The 23,845-nt window shown below is 49.4% G+C and overlaps 1 protein-coding gene across 1 annotated transcript in view; it reads left to right on the forward strand.

Moving 5' to 3' along the window:
* Positions 1 to 23,630, forward strand: part of C5H7orf78 (chromosome 5 C7orf78 homolog) — a 41,619-nt gene extending 17,989 nt beyond the window's left edge. The window contains exons 5-7 of the mRNA XM_068238500.1: positions 20,054 to 20,196; positions 21,629 to 21,706; positions 23,352 to 23,630. Coding sequence (XP_068094601.1) covers positions 20,054 to 20,196; positions 21,629 to 21,706; positions 23,352 to 23,363 — 233 coding nt within the window. The 3' untranslated portion in view covers positions 23,364 to 23,630. The remainder of the gene's footprint in view (positions 1 to 20,053; positions 20,197 to 21,628; positions 21,707 to 23,351) is intronic.
* Positions 23,631 to 23,845: the final 215 nt, after the last annotated feature.

Genomic DNA, 23,845 nt, shown 5'->3' on the forward strand with positions numbered 1-23,845 from the left:
ACTCACCTCGGGTGGGGGAAGCCTCAGGATCCTAATGAGGCTTCCCATGCCGTCCTGCGTCCCTCGGGGGTCTCGCTGTAGCCCTCCGTACAGCGGTGACGCAATATTTACCTTCCTGGCTCCTGCGCAGGCGCTCTGATGGCTGTCGGCGCCGAAGTAGGCAGAAATACCCGATTGCCGTTGGGTCTGCTCTACTGCGCAGGCGCAAGTTTCCGGCACCTGCGCAGTAGAGCGGACCCGACGGAGATCGGGTATTTCCGTCTATTTCCGTGCCGAAAGTCGCCACAGCGCCCCCGCTGGAGCCAGCAAAGGTAAATATTGAACTGACAGTCGGCACAGTCGCCGGCTGTTCAGAGGGCTGCAGCGAGACCCCCGTGGGACAGAGGACGGCGTGGGAAGCCTCATTAGGATCCCGAGGCTTCCCCCACCCGAGGTGAGTAACCCCCAGGGGATGTTTTTCATGTTACAGAGTCTCTTTAAATGCGGGAAATGTCTGTTTTCTTTGCACAGGTAACATGCTTTTTGTCGGCATGCAGTCATAAATGTAATACATATAAGAGGTTCCAGGAAAAGGGACCGGTAACGCTAACCCAGCAGCAGCACACGTGATGGAACAGGAGGAGGGTGGCGCAGGAGGAGAAGGCCACGCTTTGTGAGACACAACAACCCAGGCCTTGCATGAGGACAAGAAGCGTGCGGATAGCATGTTTGTACCGCCATGCAGTCATAAATGTAATAAAGATAAGTGGTTCAATAAACAGGGACCACGCGGCAACGCTAACCCAGCAGCAGCAGACGTGATGGAACAGGAGGAGGCGCAGGAGGAGAAGGCCACACTTTGTGAGACACAACAACCCAGGCCTTGCATGAGGTACCGCCATGCAGTCATAAATGTAATAAAGATAAGTGGTTCAATAAACAGGGACCACGCGGCAACGCTAACCCAGCAGCAGCAGACGTGATGGAACAGGAGGAGGCGCAGGAGGAGAAGGCCACGCTTTGTGAGACACAACAACCCAGGCCTTGCATGAGGTACCACCATGCAGTCATAAATGTAATAAAGATAAGTGGTTCAATAAACAGGGACCACACGGCAACGCTAACCCAGCAGCAGCAGACGTGATGGAACAGGAGGAGGCGCAGGAGGAGAAGGCCACGCTTTGTGAGACACAACAACCCAGGCCTTGCATGAGGACAAGAAGCGTGCGGATAGCATGCTTTGTACCGCCATGCAGTCATAAATGTAATAAAGATAAGTGGTTCAATAAACAGGGACCACGCGGCAACGCTAACCCAGCAGCAGCAGACGTGATGGAACAGGAGGAGGCGCAGGAGGAGAAGGCCACGCTTTGTGAGACACAACAACCCAGGCCTTGCATGAGGACAAGAAGCGTGCGGATAGCATGCTTTGTACCGCCATGCAGTCATAAATGTAATAAAGATAAGAGGTTCCATAAACAGGGACCGGCAACGCTAACCCAGCAGCAGCAGCAGCACACGTGATGGAACAGGAGCAGGCGCAGGAGGAGAAGGCCATGCTTTTTGAGACACAACAACCCAGGCCTTGCATGAGGACAAAAAGCGTGCGGATAGCATGCTTTGTACCGCCATGCAGTCATAAATGTAATAAAGATAAGTGGTTCAATAAACAGGGACCACGCGGCAACGCTAACCCAGCAGCAGCAGACGTGATGGAACAGGAGGAGGCGCAGGAGGAGAAGGCCATGCTTTTTGAGACACAACAACCCAGGCCTTGCATGAGGACAAAAAACGTGCGGATATAGCAGCAATGCTTTTTGCCGCCATGCAGTCATAAATGTAATACAGATGAGAGGTTCAATAAACAGGGACCGGAAACGCTACACCATCCCAGATGTTCATTGGTCATGTTACTTGGTTGGGGTCCTGGAGTGTTGCGTAGTCATTTCCAATCCAGGATTGATTCATTTTAATTTGAGTCAGACGGTCTGCATTTTCTGTGGAGAGGCGGATACGCCGATCTGTGACGATGCCTCCGGCAGCACTGAAACAGCGTTCCGACATAACGCTGGCTGCCGGGCAAGCCAGCACCTCTATTGCGTACATTGCCAGTTCGTGCCAGGTGTCTAGCTTCGATACCCAATAGTTGAAGGGTGCAGATGGATTGTTCGACACAGCTACGTCATCTGACATGTAGTCCTTGACCATCTTCTCTAGGCGATCGGTGTTGGAGGTGGATCTGCACGCTTGCTGTTCAGTGGGCTGCTGCTGCATGGGTGTCAGAAAATTTTCCCACTCCAAGGACACTGCCGATACCATTCCCTTTTGGGCACTAGCTGCGGCTTGCATTGTTTGCTGCCCTCCTGGTCGTCCTGGGTTTGCGGAAGTCAGTCTGTCGGCGTACAACTGGCTAGAGGAGGGGGAGGATGTCAATCTCCTCTCTAAAGTCTCCACAAGGGCCTGCTGGTATTCTTCCATTTTGACCTGTCTGACTCTTTCTTCAAGCAGTTTTGGAACATTGTGTTTGTACCGTGGATCCAGAAGGGTATAAACCCAGTAATTGGTGTTGTCCAGAATGCGCACAATGCGTGGGTCGCGTTCAATGCAGTCTAGCATGAATTGAGCCATGTGTGCCAGAGTCCTACCAGAATCCTCATCATCCTCTTGTGAGCTTTAATTCAATTAGAAAAAGAGCGGTGGGCACCAGATCATTTGAGCTTCATTTAATCCAGATGTATTACAGTACAAAAGATGATGGAACTTAACAATACATCACCGTTCCAAGGCAGCAGCAGATGTTAACAGAGAAGATGGTAGGTGGTCGACAATTGTTTCGCGCTCTCAAGCGCTTTTTCCTAGACACGCTCCATGGCGGGGAGAAGCTCACCGCCATGTAGATCTGCCCGGCATTAAGAAGACGCCAGGCCATCCTCCACTCTTCCGGCACGCCCCCTCCTCCTCCGGCAGCGCAGGCGGAAGCATGTCCGCGCTCCAGAATGGAGCGCATCTACGCCTACGTCACATCCAGGACTCAATGTCTCAGGGCGCACACACCGCGCGTCATCTCGCGGTGGTGCGTTACCTAGGAGACGTTCCGTGGTTACGGAAATGCCCACTTACCGGCTTGCCCTAACAAAGAGCACCCAGTTTTGGCAACTTGAGGAGTCAGGGGTTACACCACAGGAGGTGAGGGAGCGAACCAATACGACTGGAGCATAGGCTGTAATTCAAGGCAAAGGTACATAATTAAATAATACATTCAGAAATATACAGCATCGGTTGGGTGTCAATTTGATCTTTGACATCCTCATTGAAACGGGACATCGTGATCTCCTGGAAAGTGAGTTCTTGTGTCGGTGTTTAAACTTCGTGCTTGAAAATAATGCGTTTAGGTTTGCGGACGAGTGGTTTCAACAGATATCAGGAACTGCAATGGGAACTTCGGTAGCTCCCACATTTGCAAATTTGTTCCTGTCCAAATGGGAAGATATCTACATCTATGGTGAAAGAAATCCCCATAGATGTGATTTGAGGGCGTGGTCCAGGTATGTGGACGATGTGCTTGTTATTTGGGGATCCACCAGGGAGAGATTTGATCAGTTCTTGTCTTACTTGCAAACGAATCATATGAATATGCAGTTTACTGGAGAATGGGGGGATAACAGTGTCTCCTTTCTTGATCTTACATTAGTGGTGGAGGGTGATAGGATAATCACGAAGGGTTTCCGTAAAGCAACGGCAACAAACTCTGTCCTACATAACAATAGCTACCATCCCGCCCATGTTAAAAATTCTATTCCTTATAGCCAATTTTTGCGCTTAAAAAGAAACAATACAAAAAATGAGGACTTTGAATCCCAATCGTCTGAGATGCGAAAAAGGTTTTTTAATAGAGGGTACAATCAAGTACAGGTAGATGAGTCCCTAGAAAGGGTACGTAAATTAGATAGGTCTAGTCTCATTAACAAAATAGACAACCAACCAAAAGATTTAGATAAGTTTGTCTTTACCTTTGACCATTCCCCTATGTCGAGTAAAATTAAAGAAATAATTTCCCGTAACTGGCAAATGGTAGAGAGGGATGAAGACATCTCCCCACGTGTTGTGGGGGGACCCCTAATTACCTTTCGGAGGGGCTCCACAATTGGATCCCATCTTACAAGAAGCGAGTTTATCCCCAGACGTCCAACAACTTGGTTAAGTGAAATGTCGATCAAAGGATCGTTTCCGTGTAAAAATTGTCCCACATGTGAATATATGATTAGGACAGACAATATACGTTTGGGAGGGTACATTCACCAAATTAAAGATTTCATCACTTGTAGGACAGCCTTTGTTGTCTACGCCATTCTCTGTCCCTGCTCCTTTTACTATATAGGAATGACAACCAGACCAATGCGTGAAAGATTGGTAGAACATCGCAGATCTATCAAAAAGGGTGAGGGAGCTTTAAGAATGATTAATCATGTTAGAGAAGTCCATGACGCTGATGCTAATGTCCTCAAAATGGTTGGCCTTGAAGTGGTAAGAACCCCCCGACGTGGGGGAGATAAGAAAAGACTACTCTCACAAAGAGAATCCTTATTGATCTCTAGGACTGATGCTCTGGGCCCTTCTGGATTTAATGATAAAAATGAATTTTCTGTTTTTCTAGAAAATTATTAATCTCCTTCACCTCCCTTTGGATATATGGGTCACCCCCCCTTTTTTGGTGTTCTTCACTCTATCTCTCTCAATATTTCCATAACATCTTCCTTTCCATCTTTACATCGGCAGTCTGCTGTATATTTCTGAATGTATTATTTAATTATGTACCTTTGCCTTGAATTACAGCCTATGCTCCAGTCGTATTGGTTCGCTCCCTCACCTCCTGTGGTGTAACCCCTGACTCCTCAAGTTGCCAAAACTGGGTGCTCTTTGTTAGGGCAAGCCGGTAAGTGGGCATTTCCGTAACCACGGAACGTCTCCTAGGTAACGCACCACCGCGAGATGACGCGCGGTGTGTGCGCCCTGAGACATTGAGTCCTGGATGTGACGTAGGCGTAGATGCGCTCCATTCTGGAGCGCGGACATGCTTCCGCCTGCGCTGCCGGAGGAGGAGGGGGCGTGCCGGAAGAGTGGAGGATGGCCTGGCGTCTTCTTAATGCCGGGCAGATCTACATGGCGGTGAGCTTCTCCCCGCCATGGAGCGTGTCTAGGAAAAAGCGCTTGAGAGCGCGAAACAATTGTCGACCACCTACCATCTTCTCTGTTAACATCTGCTGCTGCCTTGGAACGGTGATGTATTGTTAAGTTCCATCATCTTTTGTACTGTAATACATCTGGATTAAATGAAGCTCAAATGATCTGGTGCCCACCGCTCTTTTTCTAATTGAATTAATGTATTGACCTGTTAATGTGGAGGCACAGTAATAGAAGCTACTCCAGAGTGTATATAATTTTTGTTGTCCCAGTGGAGGCTCATTGTGTGCGGGGTACAGTCTTGTCTTAGTGGAAAGCAATCCTCTTGTGAGCGTTGTGATAGTTGTTGTGATGCATCATAGTCGTCACCTTCCTCCTGGTCTGCTTCTGCTGACCATTTGCGCTGAATTGTGGAAGTCCAACGTGCACCGCTCTGGCCCTCGTCAGTGGTGGCATGAAATTCCTGCTCCAACTCCAGCTGTTCCTCCTCCTCTTCTTCGTCATAGCTGCTGGGGCCAGCGTTCCCTGAGGCGGATGGCCTGATGTTGGTACCATCACGCTGATCGTTTTCTCCTTCAGATTCCCCCAGTTGCATCATGACAGCTGTTTCCTTGATTTTCAACATTGACCTCTTCAGTAAACACAGCAGTGGTATGGTAATGCTGACTGAAGAGTTGTCACTGCTCACAAGCAACGTGGATTGCTCAAAATTTTGGAGGACTTGGCAGAGGTCCAACATGTTGGCCCAATCGGATCCACAGAAGCTTGGCAGCTGTCCGGATGCGCCTCGGTACTGTGCCGTCATGTACTGGACCACTGCACTCTTCTGCTCGCAAAAGCGTGCTAGCATGTGCAGCGTAGAATTCCAGCGCGTAGGGACATCACACAGCAAGCGATGGTGGGGGAGATTGAAGCGCTCCTGCATCTTGGCGAGTGCCCCCGAAGCAGTACTGGAATTTCTACAATGTTTGGCCACTCGACGCACCTTCAACAGAAGATCGGCCACGCCTGGGTATGTCCTCAGGAACCGCTGAACTACTAGGTTCATCACGTGCGCCAGGCAAGGGATGTGTGTCAGCTTAGCCAACCTTAAAGCGCGAATGAGATTACTCCCATTATCACACACAACCATGCCCGGTTTCAGGTCCAGCGGTGCCAGCCACAAATCCGTCTGTTCCTTTATTCCCTTCCAAATTTCCTCCCCTGTGTGCTGCTTATCCCCAAGGCAGATCAGCTTCAGCAACGCTTGCTGACGCATGCCAACAGCTGTGCTGCACTGCTTCCACGCTCCTACTGCTGCTGGGTTAGCGTTTCCGGATGAGGTACAGCTTTGAGATGCGTTGGAGGAGAAGGAGTCAGAGAGGTAGGTGCTGCTGTTGTTATCCAGTGGGAGGGACGGCGGTGCAGCTGTTTGTGGCGTGGGCAACACCCGCGCCGTAGCAGGTGAGGAATCGCTGCCAGGCTCCACAAGGTTCACCCAGTGCGCGGTAAGGGAGATGTATCGACCCTGTCCGAACGCACTCGTCCAAGTGTCAGTGGTGAGGTGAACCTTGCAGGCAACGGCATTCTTCAAGCTTTGGGTTATTTTGCTGACCACGTGCTCATGCAACTCAGGCACTGCAGAGCGCGCAAAGTGGTAGCGGCTGGGAACCACGTAACGTGGGATGGCCACTGACATCATGCCCTTGAAGCTGTTTGTCTCCACCACTCGATATGGCAGCATTTCGCAGGCCAGAAGCTTGGCTATGCTGGCTGTTACTGCCACGGCCCGGGGGTCATTTGCTGGCAATTTCCTCTTGCGCTCAAACATCTCCGACACAGACAACTGAACCGTAGCGCTGCACACGGAAGGGCTGTAGGTTGTTGTGTTTGATGAACACTGGGAGACCTCAAGAGCACTACTCCGGAAAGTGACAGTGTCAGCGTCGTCTGATGTTTGTGAATGTTGTGAACCACGCAATGGCTGGGCTACTGCTGCTGCTGAGGCGGGTCTGGTGGTGAGTCTGGTAAACCCAAGGGAGGCAGTGTTGCTGGTACCCTGTCCTGCCGCGTTTGCCCACAGAGTGGGATGTTTGGATAGCATGTGGCGGCTCATGCTGGTGGTGGAGAGGTTGTTAATACTTTTCCCCCTGCTCAGGCGGGTCTTGCACACCTTGCAAATCGCCATGGTAACATCCTCAGTGCAGTCTTCAAAGAAAGCCCAGACTTTGGAGCACCTGCCTCCTTGCTGGCGATTTCTGTTTGCTCCTCTTTTGCCTCTCACTTGAACTTCCACGCTTGTGGTGCCTGAAATTGCGCGCCGCCTACCTTGTGGCACAAGGCGAACTCGTGCAGCAGTGGGTTCTTCAACAGACTCATCTGTGCTGCTGCTACGACGGCGATGTTCTCGTTCACAAACAAAATCTGGGTCTCTGTCCACATTGTCCATACCCTCCTCTTCCATCTCCTCATACTCGTCATATGTCATTGTGGGGGGCCGCCGCCGTGGAGTAGAGCTCCCCAGAACAACCTCTGCGCAGCTCACTCCAACGTCGTCTTCCAGATCTTGTCGGCCGACCTCCTGCAATTGCAACCCCTCCTGCCCAACTTGCTCTGGGATTTGGGTTTCCGAGTCCTCCTCGGACTCGCCTTGTATTTCAGTGCGCGGTGCATTTCCCACAGTTAATGGTTGTGAATCCGGGCACAACATTTCTGGCTGTTCCTCCATTGACCTTTGAAAGGTGGAAGTTTGTTGGGCTGGGAATAGCTCCTGCGAATACCCCATTGTGTCCTGAGGTAATTCACCGGACTGGTTATCTGGCAGTTGTGTGCGTGGTGTCGCTGCCGGTTGTGTCAGCTTTGTGCCCACTGGCTCCTTGTAACTGGCTGAGGACTCGGACCTCGTGCGTGATGTGCTGGTGCTGCTTAACCCACTGCTGGACGCTTGAGAGGTCATCCAAGTAATTATCTGGTCCTGTTCTTTTGGATCTGTGAGGGTTGTTGTCCTGGACAACATGGGCGGTATTGAGTGGGTTTTCTTGGGTGCTCCCCTGTGGCCTGTACGTGAACCGTCAGGGGAAACACCCCTTCCCTTGCCCCTTCCTCTTTCACCGGATTTCTTCCTCATTTCACTTATCCTTACAGTACACGCTGACTGGCAGCAGTACAGTGGCAGTACAGAAATGCTATACAGTACCACTATTCCCAGCAGCGACACAGAGCACAATGCTATACAGTGGCGGGTGAGCGGTGTACCACTATTCCCAGCAGCGACACAGAGCACAATGCTATACAGTGGCAGGTGAGCGGTGTACTACTTGTTACGGAACAATAAACAGGTATTGCAATGAATGACCACAGTTTGCAGAAACACTGATGCTGAGACAGGAATGTGCAAAAAGGTGTTTTATTAAGGACCAAATCATGCAAATAACATACAACCATATGCAAACAATATATACAGTGAATCTCCCGCAAACCAAACAAAACAGTGTGCACACATATAACCAAAACCCTGACTATCTATCTATCTACAAACGGCATGCAGGAGATATATATGTACAAGCAAATATATATATACAATAACGCGGTATCAAAGGGGGCAGGCAAAGACAGGTCAAAACGGAATAACAGAGTCAGCAACGGGTAATCAGATACAAGCAAGGTACAAAGGAATAGACAGAAGCAGAGTCAGGACTAGCAGAGGTTCAGCAGCAGGTAATCAGATCACAGAGCAGGTACAGGAAACCAGGTATCAGGAACAGAGGTGACCAGAGACTCAGACCTGTAACATAGGAAGTTCTGGCAATGACTTGCAGGAAGAGGCAGACTTATATAGTCCATGTAACAGGAAGCATCTGGTGGTAATTGCTCAGAGACACATTAGAGGCCTCTGCAGGCAATACAAAGAACTGCAAGTCCTTAAATGTAATGATAAGCCACCTGCTGGTGGATAGTGGAAGTCCAGGGCAGTCCAACTCAATACCACCACCAGCAGGCAGGAGATGATACAATATGAATCGTAACAGTACCCCCCCCCCCCCCCCTGAAGGAGCGGCCTCAGGACGCTCCACAGTGTCTTTAGAAAATGTCCACCAGGGTCCCACAAGAGGGCAGACAACCCAAACATTGGCCAGGTAGGTCGCAGAGGCCAAGCTTGGGAGGGCAGGGAGGGAAAACACTTTGCAAACTTGGTCTTTGGATGTTGTAACATAAGCTGTAAACGTCCAGGCAGGATGGCAAGTTGGATAAAAGACTGTACAACATCAGGCAGGACCCAGAAAGCAGCAACAAATACAGGAGGCAGTAAAAGGCAAACCTGGGTGGGCAGGGAGGGAAATAATGCCAACCAAATCCAGACCAGCATCTTTTGGACAGAGAGCAATGTAGAAAACAGGATCTCAGGAAACTGGAGGATATCAGACAAGGTATCAGGCTGGACCGGAGACTGGCAGGCATAAGGCTTGGCAGGAAACTGGACAGGACCATTAGGCTGAGCAGGAGACTGACAGTTATCATCAGGCTTGACAGGAAACTGGACAGAATCATCAGGCTGAGCAGAAGGCTGGACAGGATCATCAGGCTGAGCAGGATCATCAGGCGGAGCAGAAGGCTGGACAGGATCATCAGGCTGAGCAGAAGGCTGGACAGGATCATCAGTCTGAGCAGAAGGCTGGACAGGATCATCAGGCTGAGCAGGATCATCAGGCGGAGCAGAAGGCTGGACAGGATCATCAGGCTGAGCAGAAGGCTGGACAGGATCATCAGTCTGAGCAGAAGGCTGGACAGGATCATCAGGCTGAGCAGAAGGCTGGACAGGATCATCAGGCTGAGCAGGATCATCAGGCGGAGCAGAAGGCTGGACAGGATCATCAGGCGGAGCAGAAGGCTGGACAGGATCATCAGGCTGAGCAGAAGGCTGGACAGGATCATCAGGCTGAGCAGGAGACTGGACAGGATCATCAGGCTGAGCAGGAGACTGGAGAGGATCATCAGGCTGAGCAGGAGACTGGACAGGATCATCAGGCTGAGCAGGAGACTGGACAGGATCATCAGGCTGAGCAGGAGACTGGAGAGGATCATCAGGCTGAGCAGGAGACTGGAGAGGAGTAGGACCACCAGGCTGAGCAGGAGGCTGGAGAGGATCACCAGGCTGAGCAGGAGACTGGAGAGGATCACCAGGCTGAGCAGGAAACTGGCAGGCACCAACAGGCTTGGCAGGAGATTGGCAGGCATCATCAGGCTGAGGAGGAGACTGGACAGGATCAGAGTGGACAACAGGTTGGCAGGTCTCAGACAGAGCAGGAAACTGGCAGACAACAGGCGCTGCCGCAGGCTTGGTACCAACAGGGCAGACAGCAGTCTTGGAAGCATCAGGAGCGTTGATTCCAGGAGTCTCTAGTGGCTGGGCAACAGCAAAAGTCTGTGGAGGCTGGGCAGCAGCAGAAATCTGTGGAAGCTGGGCAACAGCAAAAGTCTGTGGAGGCTGGGCAGCAGCAGAAATCTGTGGAGGCTGGGCAGCAGCAGAAATCTGTGGAGGCTGGGCAGCAGCAGAAATCTGTGGAAGCTGGGCAGCAGCAGAAATCTGTGGAGGCTGGGCAGCAGCAGAAGTCTGTGGAGGCTGGGCAGCAGCAGAAATCTGTGGAGGCTGGGCAGCAGCAGAAATCTGTGGAGGCTGGGCAGCAGCAGAAGTCTGTGGAGGCTGGGCAGCAGCAGAAGTCTGTGGAGGCTGGGCAGCAGCAGAAGTCTGTGGAGGCTGGGCAGCAGCAGAAGTCTGTGGAGGCTGGGCAGCAGCAGAAGTCTGTGGAGGCTGGGCAGCAGCAAAAGTCTGTGGAGACTGGGCAGCAGCAAAAGTCTGTGGAGGCTGGGCAGCAGCAAAAGTCTGTGATGGCTGGGCAGCAGATTGCATTACATCAGGTGAAACAGAAGGCAGGAAAACTTCAGGCAGGTTAACAGGTTGGGAAACTTCAGACAGGGCAACAGGCTCAGTAGTTTCAGGCAGGGCAACATCCTGCATAACTTCATGGATCTGGACCTTTGGCTTAGTACTTGGCTGGGCCGTTGGCTGAGCGCATGGCTGAACCGTTGGCTGAGCGCTTGACTGGACCTTTGGCTGAGACCCTGATACAGTTTGTGCGAGTTGGCACTGAGACTGTGCGGACTGGGCCTGTGCGAGCTGGAACTGAAACTGAGTGGGCAGGATACTAGACAGAAATTCTGTAGGCTGTATGCCGTTTTCTGCAGACTGGATGCAAAACTCTCCAGACTGTGAGCAGGATTCTGCAGGTTGACTAGAAGTCTCTGCAGACTGGAGGCAATATTCTGCAGACTGGGAACATAGTTCTGCAGACTGGATGCAAAGTTCTGCAGACTGTGAGCAGGATTCTGCAGGCTGTTTTGAAGTCTCTGTAGGTTGGAAGTGAGGTTCTGCAGACTGAGCACAAGACTCTGCAGATGGAGGCAAAGTCTCTGCAGGCTGAAGGCAAGGCTCTGCAGCAGGGGAGGACTGGGACCTTTTGGCCTGGGGGGACAACACAAACTAGAGGCCCGTTTCACGGCATCCCCAGCCCAAAGCCATAACTTTCTTGTGTGCAAATCTTCAAATTGTGATGACTAACAGCCCCAGCCACACACACACACACAGACACACACACACACACACAGACACACACACACACACACACAGACACACACACACACACAGACACACACACACACAGATACACACACAGACACACACACACACACAGACACACACACACACAGATACACACACACACACACACACACACACACACACACACACACACACACACACACACACACACACTGTATACACACACACACACACACACACACACACACACACACACACACACACACACACACACACACACTATGTACCTGATGCCTAACCCCATTTCTCCACACAATCTACCTGTCTGTGTTTGATGCCTAACCTTTTTTTTTTTTAAAAGAGAATTTTTATTGTGTTTTAACAACAAGCTCTGAAAGAGAGCTGAAAAACATAGAACATCAAAAACAGAAAATTATTCCATCACAGTGCAGTCTAGGGTAAATACGGTATCAGCAGCAAATATGCAGATAGTGAAGAGACATCTTTACAGCAGGTAATTGATGCCTAACCTTAAAGGAGTTATCGGGCTTTTTTTCTTTTATGAAAATAAGTGCTACTTACCCAGGGCTCGTCCAGCCCCAAGCTCCCAGCATGTCCCTCGCCGCAGCTCTGCAGTCAGCTGTTCGCTGCCGCTGCCTCCCAGCCCCCGGCGATGACGTCAGGCCGACTGCGCCTGTGCGAGTGGCGCTGTCAATCACCGCCACATGGACCAGAGCGTACTGTGCAGACGCAGAACTACTGCGCCTGCGTAGTACACTCCGGTCCATGTGGCGGTGATTGACAGTGCTGCTCGCACAGGCACAGTACAGGCCGACATCCAGGTCGGACTGGTGCCATCGCCGTGGACTGGGAGGCAACAGCAGCGAATGGCTGACTGCAGAGCTGCGGCAAGGGACATGCTGGGAGCGTGGGGCTGGAGGAAGCCCCGGGTAAGTAGCACTTATTTCATTAAAAATGCCTGATAACTCCTTTAAACAACCCCCCCCCCCCACACACACACACACACAACACACAAACCTACCTACCTGGTGATGCCTAACCCCACTCCTGCCCACCCACCATACAAACTACTTGTCTCAGAGCAGGGACAAGGTCCTCCAGCACCCAAGGCTGAGACACCAAAGTGCGCCCCTCCACCCCTCCCACCCCAGCTGTCACACACGGATTTCTATTAGACTAAGAGGGCCACAGGGCCCACAACCTCCCCAACACCTTAATATCTAGTTATCTGGCTTGCAGTCACTGCTATGTATCCCCTGTTCTTATTTCTTTCTGCTTCATACACAATTAGGAATGACAGCTGAATGAATTGTGCGCCCCCTCCTACACTGCACCCTGAGGCTGGAGCCTCTCCAGCCTATGCCTCGGCCCGGCCCTGACTTGTCTGACACCTACCCCCCCACCCTCCAACTACCTGTTTGACAGTGCCTAACTGCCTGCCCCCCCCCCCCCCCCCCCCTGCCGCCAATCACACCACAAGAAGAAAAAACGTTCCCCCTCCTCAGTCCTACACCTCCTCCTCCTCCACAGCAGCAAGCAGCCCCCCCCCCCCCCCCCCCCCGAGCATCCGACTCCTCCAGCCAGGACAGCCAGCCACTCATAGCCGCAGCTCCAGGCCCCCAGCCCCCCCAGCACAGAAAGCTGAAGAGTGATACAGCTCACTCCGACGACACCTCAGGCACAGCAGCACAGGGGAGGACTGTGTCCGACTCCTCCAGCCAGCCACTCGTAGCCACAGCTCCAGGCCCCCAGCCCCCCCCAGCACAGAAAGCTGAAGAGTGATACAGCTCACTCCGACGACACCTCAGGCACAGCAGCACAGGGGAGGACTGTGTCCGACTCCTCCAGCCAGCCACTCGTAGCCACAGCTCCAGGCCCCCAGCCCCCCCAGCACAGAAAGCTGAAGAGTGAGACAGCTCACTCCGACGACACCTCAGGCACAGCAGCACAGGGGAGGACTGTGTCCGACTCCTCCAGCCAGCCACTCGTAGCCACAGCTCCAGGCCCCCAGCCCCCCCAGCACAGAAAGCTGAAGAGTGAGACAGCTCACTCCGATGACACCTAACTCCAAAAATTCACACGTCACCCACCTTCTGGGCCCAGGATAGACCCTCGTGCCGGTGCACTTCTCCTGCAGGTACACCACTCCTGCTTCACTTAACGTAGAAATTCAAAAACGGAGACTGCACACAAAGGGCTTTAGCAACAAGCTGTATTAGTGAGCATGTAGAGGCACATACACAACATGTTGTGTATGTGCCTCTACATGCTCACTAATACAGCTTGTTGCTAAAGCCCTTTGTGTGCAGTCTCCGTTTTTGAATTTCTACGTTGAATCACTCCGATGACACCGCAGGCACAGCAGCACGTTGCAGGCGGCAATGGCTCCAGGCGGGGGGCGGAGTCAAGGAGGGTCAACCCACCGGGCCGGAGAGGACCTAAGCTATTTGTGTCCTTGTGCCACTCACATACACCGCAGGCGCAGCCACGCACAAGGGCACACCAGGGCCGGCCGCCTCAGCCCCTTCTCTGATTGGATACTTCAACTTGTCGGGAAATATCGCGCGAGGTTGCGATCCCCACTGCGAACCTGTCACCTGTGGTATGTCTGCGGCCGCTGCGTATAGCAGCCGCTGGCCCTAATTACTTAAGATTCGGGCGGCCCGGGGGGCAATTGCCCCCCGTCCCCCTGGGCCAGTCCTCCCCTGCTCTGCAGACAAACACATGGCTGGACTGGATTCTGGAGCATACCAAGTCTGCAAGAGCTGTGAGAGGAAGGCAAGATTTTGTATAACAGGTGTCACCGAAACATTAACCGGAGGCTGCACCAGACAGGAGTTGGATGGAGGCTGCACAGGAGGTAAGATGACTGGAGGCTGCACAGGAGGTAAGATGACTGGAGGCTGCACAGGAGGTAAGATGACTGGAGGCTGCACAGGAGGTAAGATGACTGGAGGCTGCACAGGAGGTAAGATGACTGGAGGCTGCACAGGAGGTAAGATGACTGGAGGCTGCACAGGAGGTAAGATGACTGGAGGCTGCACAGGAGGTAAGATGACTGTAGGCTGCACAGGAGGTAAGATGACTGGAGGCTGCACAGGAGGTAAGATGACTGGAGGCTGCACAGGAGGTGAGATGACTGGAGGCTGCACAGGAGGTGAGATGACTGGAGGCTGCACAGGAGGTAAGATGACTGGAGGCTGCACAGGAGGTAAGATGACTGGAGGCTGCACAGGAGGTAAGATGACTGGAGGCTGCACAGGAGGTGAGATGACTGGAGGCTGCACAGGAGGTGAGATGACTGGAGTAATAGAAGCCGTTGGAGAATATTTGCGTCTGGACTTGGAGACCACTCTGGAAACTGGAGCAACAGCAGGTTCTCTTGATGAGGCTGGATACTGCCAGGACCAAGGTGTGGACCTGATAGCGGTTTGCAAAGGTGCTGATTTGATATGTTTTTTAACTATGGTAGGTTCTGAGTTCTGGACACAGGAGGAGGTAAATGAAAAATGAGCAGGAGACAGAGAGTGGGAACGGAAAGAAAGGATTTCATTCCAAGCAGCAATCAGAGCAACAGCTGATCCGTGCTTACAAAGCTTATGTTTCAACAAAGACTCAGTTGCACGTATACTGGCGGATACAAACGCTTCACTTTTTTCAGAATACCATTCACAAAATCCCTTCATATCTCTTTTCAAAAAATCAAACAAATGGTCAATCTGATCAGAGTTAAACAAAAAATCCAAACGTTCTTTTCTGGAAGACTGACATTTAGGTACTTTAGCTGCAGAGGACTCAGGGTTCTGAACTAGATGAGAGGTAGCCAGAGGGTTAACAGGGGATTTGCATAATGACAGGATTTCAGAATATGCATCAATCAGGGCATGAGCTGACTCAGGCTTACATCTTCTTTCAGACAATAGACTCTCAACCGCACATTTACATCCAGAAACAAATGCAAAGCTTTGCTTAATGTAAAAGTCAAAAAATGCTTTTCTGTCTGTTTTCAAATAACTATGGTACATGTTAACTTGTTCGGAAGTAAAATTAACCTGGACAGGATTTATAACAGGTAAGGCAAGAGCTGTGGAACCTGCAGAGAAAATTTTCTGCCATGCATTTAGCAAAAGAGAGGCTTTCCCGTACTTGCATATTCCCTTAGTAATCAGGGACTGGAGGGAATCAATGCAAGCCTGCACGCTCTGTTTATCTTTGCCTGAGTAGTAATCAAGAAAACATTCCCTGTCATCCTCAAACAAATTAATTAGAGCTTCTATGGCATAGTTGTCAAAAGGTGGTTCATAATCGCTGACTATACTTCTGTCATAATCAGGTTGCAAACAAACATTTGTTATTTTGGGGTGTACAAGGTCATTCCAGATCCTGGCTAAATTTTCAATATCTTGGGTGCTAAAGATTCCCAATTTAACATAACTGTGGGCTTGGAAAATTAACTGCTGTATTTCAGCCTTAGAAAAACCAGCAAATTCAGCACGACATTCGATCTCTTCTTCATCAGCCAGCAAAACATAATAGTACATTTGTTGCGGATCCATTTTTGGACACAACAGGTATCAGTGCACAGTATGTCTGCAGTGGTCAGTATAATGGCCAGAACTTACTGTTACGGAACAATAAACAGGTATTGCAATGAATGACCACAGTTTGCAGAAACACTGATACTGAGACAGGAATGTGCAAAAAGGTGTTTTATTAAGGACCAAATCATGCAAACAACATACAACCATATGCAAACAATATATACAGTGAATCTTCCGCAAACCAAACAAAACAGTGTGCACACATATAACCAAAACCCTGACTATCTATCTATCTACAAACGGCATGCAGGAGATATATATGTACAAGCAAATATATATATACAATAACGCGGTATCAAAGGGGGCAGGCAAAGACAGGTCAAAACGGAATAACAGAGTCAGCAACGGGTAATCAGATACAAGCAAGGTACAAAGGAATAGACAGAAGCAGAGTCAGGACTAGCAGAGGTTCAGCAGCAGGTAATCAGATCACAGAGCAGGTACAGGAAACCAGGTATCAGGAACAGAGGTGACCAGAGACTCAGACCTGTAACATAGGAAGTTCTGGCAATGACTTGCAGGAAGAGGCAGACTTATATAGTCCATGTAACAGGAAGCATCTGGTGGTAATTGCTCAGAGACACATTAGAGGCCTCTGCAGGCCATACAAAGAACTGCAAGTCCTTAAATGTAATGATAAGCCACCTGCTGGTGGATAGTGGAAGTCCAGGGCAGTCCAACTCAATACCACCACCAGCAGGCAGGAGATGATACAATATGAATCGTAACACTACTGTTCCCAGGCCCAGCAGACACAGAGTGGAAGTAAACACAATGCTATATAGTCTGGCTGAGTGGCGAACACAGAGTGGCAGTACACACAATGCTATATAGTCTGGCTGAGCGGTGTACACAGAGTGGCAGTACACAATGCTATATAGTCTGGCTGAGCCGTGTACACAGAGTGTCAGTAAACAATGCTATATATAGCGTGGCTGAGCGAGGTACACAGTGGCAGTACACACAATGCTATATAGTCTGGCTGAGCGGTGTACACAGAGTGGCAGTACACACAATGATATATAGTCTGGCTGAGCCGTGTACACAGAGTGGCAGTACACACAATGCTATATAGTCTGGCTGAGCGGTGTACACAGAGTGTCAGTAAACAATGCTATATATAGCGTGGCTGAGCGAGGTACACAGTGGCAGTACACACAATGCTATATAGTCAGGCTGAGCCGTGTACACAGAGTGTCAGTAAACAATGGTATATAGTCTGGCTGAGCGGTGTACACAGAGTGTCAGTAAACAATGGTATATAGTCTGGCTGAGCGGTGTACACAGAGTGGCAGTAAACACAATGCTATATATAGCGTGGCTGAGCGAGGTGCACAGTGGCAGTACACACAATGCTATATAGTCAGGCTGAGCCGTGTACACAGAGTGTCAGTAAACAATGGTATATAGTCTGGCTGAGCGGTGTACACAGAGTGTCAGTAAACAATGGTATATAGTCTGGCTGAGCGGTGTACACAGAGTGGCAGTAAACACAATGCTATATATAGCGTGGCTGAGCGAGGTGCACAGTGGCAGTACACACAATGCTATATAGTCAGGCTAAGCCGTGTACACAGAGTGGCAGTAAACACAATGCTATATATAGCGTGGCTGAGCGAGGTGCACAGTGGCAGTACACACAATGCTATATAGTCAGGCTGAGCCGTGTACACAGAGTGTCAGAAAACACAATGCTATATATAGCGTGGCTGAGCGAGGTGCACAGTGGCAGTACACACAATGCTATATAGTCTGGCTGAGCGATGTACACAGAGTGTCAGTAAACAATGCTATATATAGCGTGGCTGAGCGAGGTACACAGTGGCAGTACACACAATGCTATATAGTCAGGCTGAGCCATGTACACAGAGTGTCAGTAAACAATGGTATATAGTCTGGCTGAGCGGTGTACACAGAGTGTCAGTAAACAATGGTATATAGTCTGGCTGAGCGGTGTACACAGAGTGGCAGTAAACACAATGCTATATATAGCGTGGCTGAGCGAGGTGCACAGTGGCAGTACACACAATGCTATATAGTCAGGCTGAGCCGTGTACACAGAGTGTCAGTAAACAATGGTATATAGTCTGGCTGAGCGGTGTACACAGAGTGTCAGTAAACAATGGTATATAGTCTGGCTGAGCGGTGTACACAGAGTGGCAGTAAACACAATGCTATATATAGCGTGGCTGAGCGAGGTGCACAGTGGCAGTACACACAATGCTATATAGTCAGGCTAAGCCGTGTACACAGAGTGGCAGTAAACACAATGCTATATATAGCGTGGCTGAGCGAGGTGCACAGTGGCAGTACACACAATGGTATATAGTCTGGCTGAGCGGTGTACACAGAGTGGCAGTAAACACAATGCTATATATAGCGTGGCTGAGCGAGGTGCACAGTGGCAGTACACACAATGCTATATAGTCAGGCTAAGCCGTGTACACAGAGTGTCAGAAAACACAATGCTATATATAGCGTGGCTGAGCGAGGTGCACAGTGGCAGTACACACAATGCTATATAGTCAGGCTAAGCCGTGTACACAGAGTGTCAGAAAACACAATGCTATATATAGCGTGGCTGAGCGAGGTGCACAGTGGCAGTACACACAATGCTATATAGTCAGGCTAAGCCGTGTACACAGAGTGTCAGAAAACACAATGCTATATATAGCGTGGCTGAGCGAGGTGCACAGTGGCAGTACACACAATGCTATATAGCCAGGCTAAGCCGTGTACACAGAGTGTCAGAAAACACAATGCTATATATAGCGTGGCTGAGCGAGGTACACAGTGGCAGTAAACAATGCTATATATATAGTGTGGCTGAGCGAGCGGTGTACTACTGTTCCCAGCAGCGACACACAATGACTGGGGGGGACCCTGGCTAGCGTGGCTGGAGAGCGAACTACCCTGCCTGCCTACCCAAAGCTAAACCCACAGAGAAATGGTGGAGATATGACGTGGTTCGGGTATTTATTTACCCGAACCACGTGACCGTTCGGCCAATCAGAGCGCGTTCGGGCCCGAACCACGTGACCCGTTCGGCCAATCACAGCGCTAGCCGAACGTTCGGGGAACGTTCGGCCATGCGCTCTTAGTTCGGCCATGTGGCCGAACGGTTTGGCTGAGCACCGTCAGGTGTTCGGCCGAACTCGAACATCACCCGAACAGGGTGATGTTTTGCAGAACCCGAACAGTGGCGAACACTGTTCGCCCAACACTAGTACTACCCACAGTAAGCCCAATTGGTGGCGAAAAAAACGAGGTATAGATAATTTTCTTGTGATAAGTAGTAATAAAGTTATTAGGGAATAAAAGGGAAGAGCACTGACAAGTGAAAATTGCTCTGGTCCGTTAGAGTAAAAACCCTTGGGGGTGAACTGGTTAATTCCTAATCCTATGTTATTAAAATCCTTACACCCTTCTATAAAAAGACTGAAATCGTAAATAGTCTTATTTGCTATTAACAGTTTATAGCACTGTCACTGAACGCACGTTTCATTGTTTTACAATATTGCTTTATTAATGATTTAGTGGCTCTGTTTAGATAAAAGCAATAAGCGCACTACACACGGCAAGCATTGTAGAAGATTTACGTTTTTCTTTGCGCATTGTGTGCCACAGTTTGTAAGATTTTTGTACTTCCCTGTAACTCTCCCTTGTTTTTTTCCAGTATATGAACTTCCACCTATAGAAACGAGACAGCGGCGAGACAAGGTGAAGCGTTTCATCTTATATAAGCCGGCCGACCCCGAGTGGAAGTCGGACCTCATTTTACCCAAGAGTCCCTATCCGCCCAAATCTGCCTCTTACAGCGTGAGTCTGACTTACTACTGCCTGATGACAATGGGAGCACCTGTACGGTGGTGGCCAGATACCTCTCATGCATTTAAAGGTTCCTGTACCTGCTCCCCTCCCTCAGACTAATAATAGTCTACTCTAATAAGCCCCTCCCTACACTCTGAACCCTCCCACTAACTAGACACACCTCCTCTCTCTAAAGTGTCCACTCCTTTGCTGACTTCTCTCTCTGCCCCTCCCCCCAACTGATCTTCTCTGACCAAACCTCTCCACCTGCAGATGACCAATGAGATGCTAAGGATTCTGAGCAGATGAAAATTATATGCAAATATATGCAGCTTGGTAATGGCCTAATCCTATGCAACAACCTCCTTTGTTTACTCCCCAGCATGGAACTCACCCTTTTGCGGAGGGACAGTCCCTCTTTGGGAACCATATCCCTCTGTCCATCTTTCGTCCTCATGTGTCCCTCTTTTAGCACTAATATTGATATATAGATCTTTTGTATTGCTACATGAGCTTAATTGACTAGGGCAGGTTCAGACGGGCAACTGCAGGTCGCTCTCCATTGAGATGAATGGCAGTATTTATCTGCGTTTACTGCCGATTGTGTTGATGCCTTGGTCGATCAAGTTTTCAGAGCCAGTAAGGATGCACCCAGCAGGCCACCCTGTAGTGTTAGGGAGTCTAGCCCGAGAACACCTTACTGAATAGGTAACTGGCTTCAGCCAGGATTCAAACCCTGCCCGGGTCTCCTATGTCAATGGCGTTGTCTTATGATATGAGAACCATAGTTAACGGGGTTATATAGGGGGAGCACTATAAGGAGGAAACGTGTATGGGCAGCACTATGATGATGGGGAGTAGAGTAGTGAGGGGTACTATACTGTATGTGGGAGGATACTATTTATGGGGTCTCTATGAAGTCGAATGTATGGGGAGTAGTCTATGTGGAGAAATATGAAGGAGAGGCTGCAGTAATGACATAACTTCCACTTCACAGGGCAGTGTTGGGCGCATATTTAATTCTACACAGAGAATTGAATGTGTGCATTAAACACCAAGTGAACACCTGACATAACTGGATAAGCATATCTGGCCTAATTGGCTATTCATGAGGCAATGCTCATGCAAATGCATGCACAAACCAATACCGCAAAGTGGTCACCCTGCTACATGCTACATTAGCACTATCCAGGAGCGCCACGGGGAGGATTCCCAATGCCCCCTTTTTATACAACCGAGGGGACCGCAGGGTTCCAGGCTCTATCACTGCCTGGGAACCACAGCGGCACCCCAGAGGGGGAGGCTGGGTGGCAGAGTCGACCCCCCCAAGTGTGGCCAGCGCCATATTTAATTCTTACTGTTATTATTATTATCATCACTGTTATTATTTTAGTATATATGACAAGCATGCCTTGTAACCCTGATGATATGTTGTGTGCAGAGACACAGGAGACGGAGAGGGGTCTATACCGCCTTCATGGATCGGGTAGAAGAAAAATTCACTGCCGATAATCAGAAGGTGAGCAATATATATATAGACTACTAGCTGATGGCCTGGCGTTGCCCGGGTATGTATTTGGCTGGTGTTGCTTCCGCCCACTTTTTCTAACCCTAACACACAAACACTCAATTACTCAATGACAAGTTTGTGAGCTTTGCGGTCTTTGGCATTAATAATTTGCATTGAAATGAAACAAATCTGATTGGTTGTTTGTGGCTCCACCTCCCTTTTCTGAATTTGAACCCCAGTCACGCAATGATCAACTGTACCAGGTTTGAAGCTTGTGTCCTTAAGGGCCCTTTTCCACCTGCAATCGCTAGCGTTCACGTTGAACGCTAGCGATTGCTGAATCGCAAAACCGGCGATTCCCCCGACGTTTGCGGCCGCGATTTTGCTATGCTATGCACTGCATAGCAAAATCGCGGCAATTATCGCTCCGCCGCGCGTTCGCGTTCCCGACAAAAGCGAATCGCGGTAGTGGAAATGACCTACCGCGATTCCTATGTTAAAAAGCAAACCGTAGCGATTGTAAAATCGCTAGCGGTTTGCGGTTTTGCGATTCAGCCAGCGCAAACGCGCTGGTGGAAAAGGGCCCTTACAGTGCAAAGATGGCAGCAATTGAATGTTCCCCTTGAAAAGCAATAAATCAATTTGTATTGGCTTTTGTAGGCTCCACCCTATTTTATGAATATCAATCCCAGTCACCCAGTGACCAACTGTACCAGGTTTGAGGCTTGTGCCATTAACAGTGTAAGAATGGCAGCAATTAAATAGTCCCCTTGAAAATCAATAGGTGAATTTTGATTGGCTTTTGCAGGCTCCACCCACTTTTCTGAATGTTAATCCCAGTAACCAACTGTGCAAAGTTTGAGAACCCCGCCATTAACAGTGTAAGAATGGCTGCAGTTTACATTTTCCCAGTGAAATGTGTATTTGTCTCCGCCCACTGATGACCCGGCGTTGCCCAGGGATGTATTTGGCTGGTGTTGGCTGCGCTCACTTTTTGTAACACTAACACACAATTACTCAACTACTCAATGACCGAGTTTGTGAGCTTTGTGGTCTTTGGCATCAATAATTTGCATTGAAATGAAACAAATCTGATTGGCTGTTTGTGGCTCCACCCCTTTTTCTGAACTTGAAACCCAGTCACCCAATTGCAATGGAAACAGAGGCGCCAGCAGAGTAAAAATTGATTGAAATAAATACATTATTGGGCATAGCATCTGTATGTCTTCCTTGCTTGGTAAAGGTCAGCGTACCTATAGAAAAGATTCATAGTACTCTGTATGTATTAGACCCAGGAGAACAGCGCTCTGCATGTATTCTCCCAAGTTTAATGCCACATCAATATATATGCATCAATCATATATGCGCACATACCGTATGTTACAATATAGTTTAGTAACCCCATCTTCATATGCGATAATGATGACAATTATACACATACATAATTACAAGTGTGCATGAAAAATCACATTACAGTAGTTGTATCTTATTGGGGTCATCTACAGTATAAAAGATAGCCTACTGAGTGGAAACAAGAAGTCTTTTAAAAAATGTCGCCGTTACAGTAGTTTCTGCGGCGTTAGTCCTCTGTTTCATTTGTTGGGCGTGTGTACGCGGTGGCCTTTAGTTTCACTTTATTTCTTTATGTTTCCAGAATCTATCCTGAGAACTGTGGCGGCCGGAGAGGAGAGTAACATATCTGAAGACTGAAGGATTTAATTCCAGGACATGAATACACAAGTTAATAAAGACTAGTCATTTTTTGTGCGTGTTCAAAACATTATTAATATTGCATTAAATAACCCTGTCATGATGGGATTACTGTAAATACTATAAGTCTAGAAATTTAGGTCTGATTCACTTCATAAAAGTATAGGGGTCGGCTTATACACGAGTCACGGGCAACACTGAGCACACTGAGTAATGTGTGTACTGATAGTGACATTCCCATTTGCAGCAATGTACCCCGTGGTAAGTGATACTTTGAGGAAAGGAAATGACAAGAAAACACAGGTCTAAAAGTCCTGACAACAACTATTAACAAGTACAGGGGCAGAGGGGGAAATACTGGGCTGCATAAAAGGGAGTGAATAATTGCAGCACTGGAGGAGGTATTGGCTGCACTTAAGTGACAGGAGGGGTTAATGG

This window comes from Hyperolius riggenbachi, chromosome 5 (genome assembly GCF_040937935.1).
Source record: "Hyperolius riggenbachi isolate aHypRig1 chromosome 5, aHypRig1.pri, whole genome shotgun sequence".
Classification (NCBI taxonomy): domain Eukaryota; kingdom Metazoa; phylum Chordata; class Amphibia; order Anura; family Hyperoliidae; genus Hyperolius; species Hyperolius riggenbachi.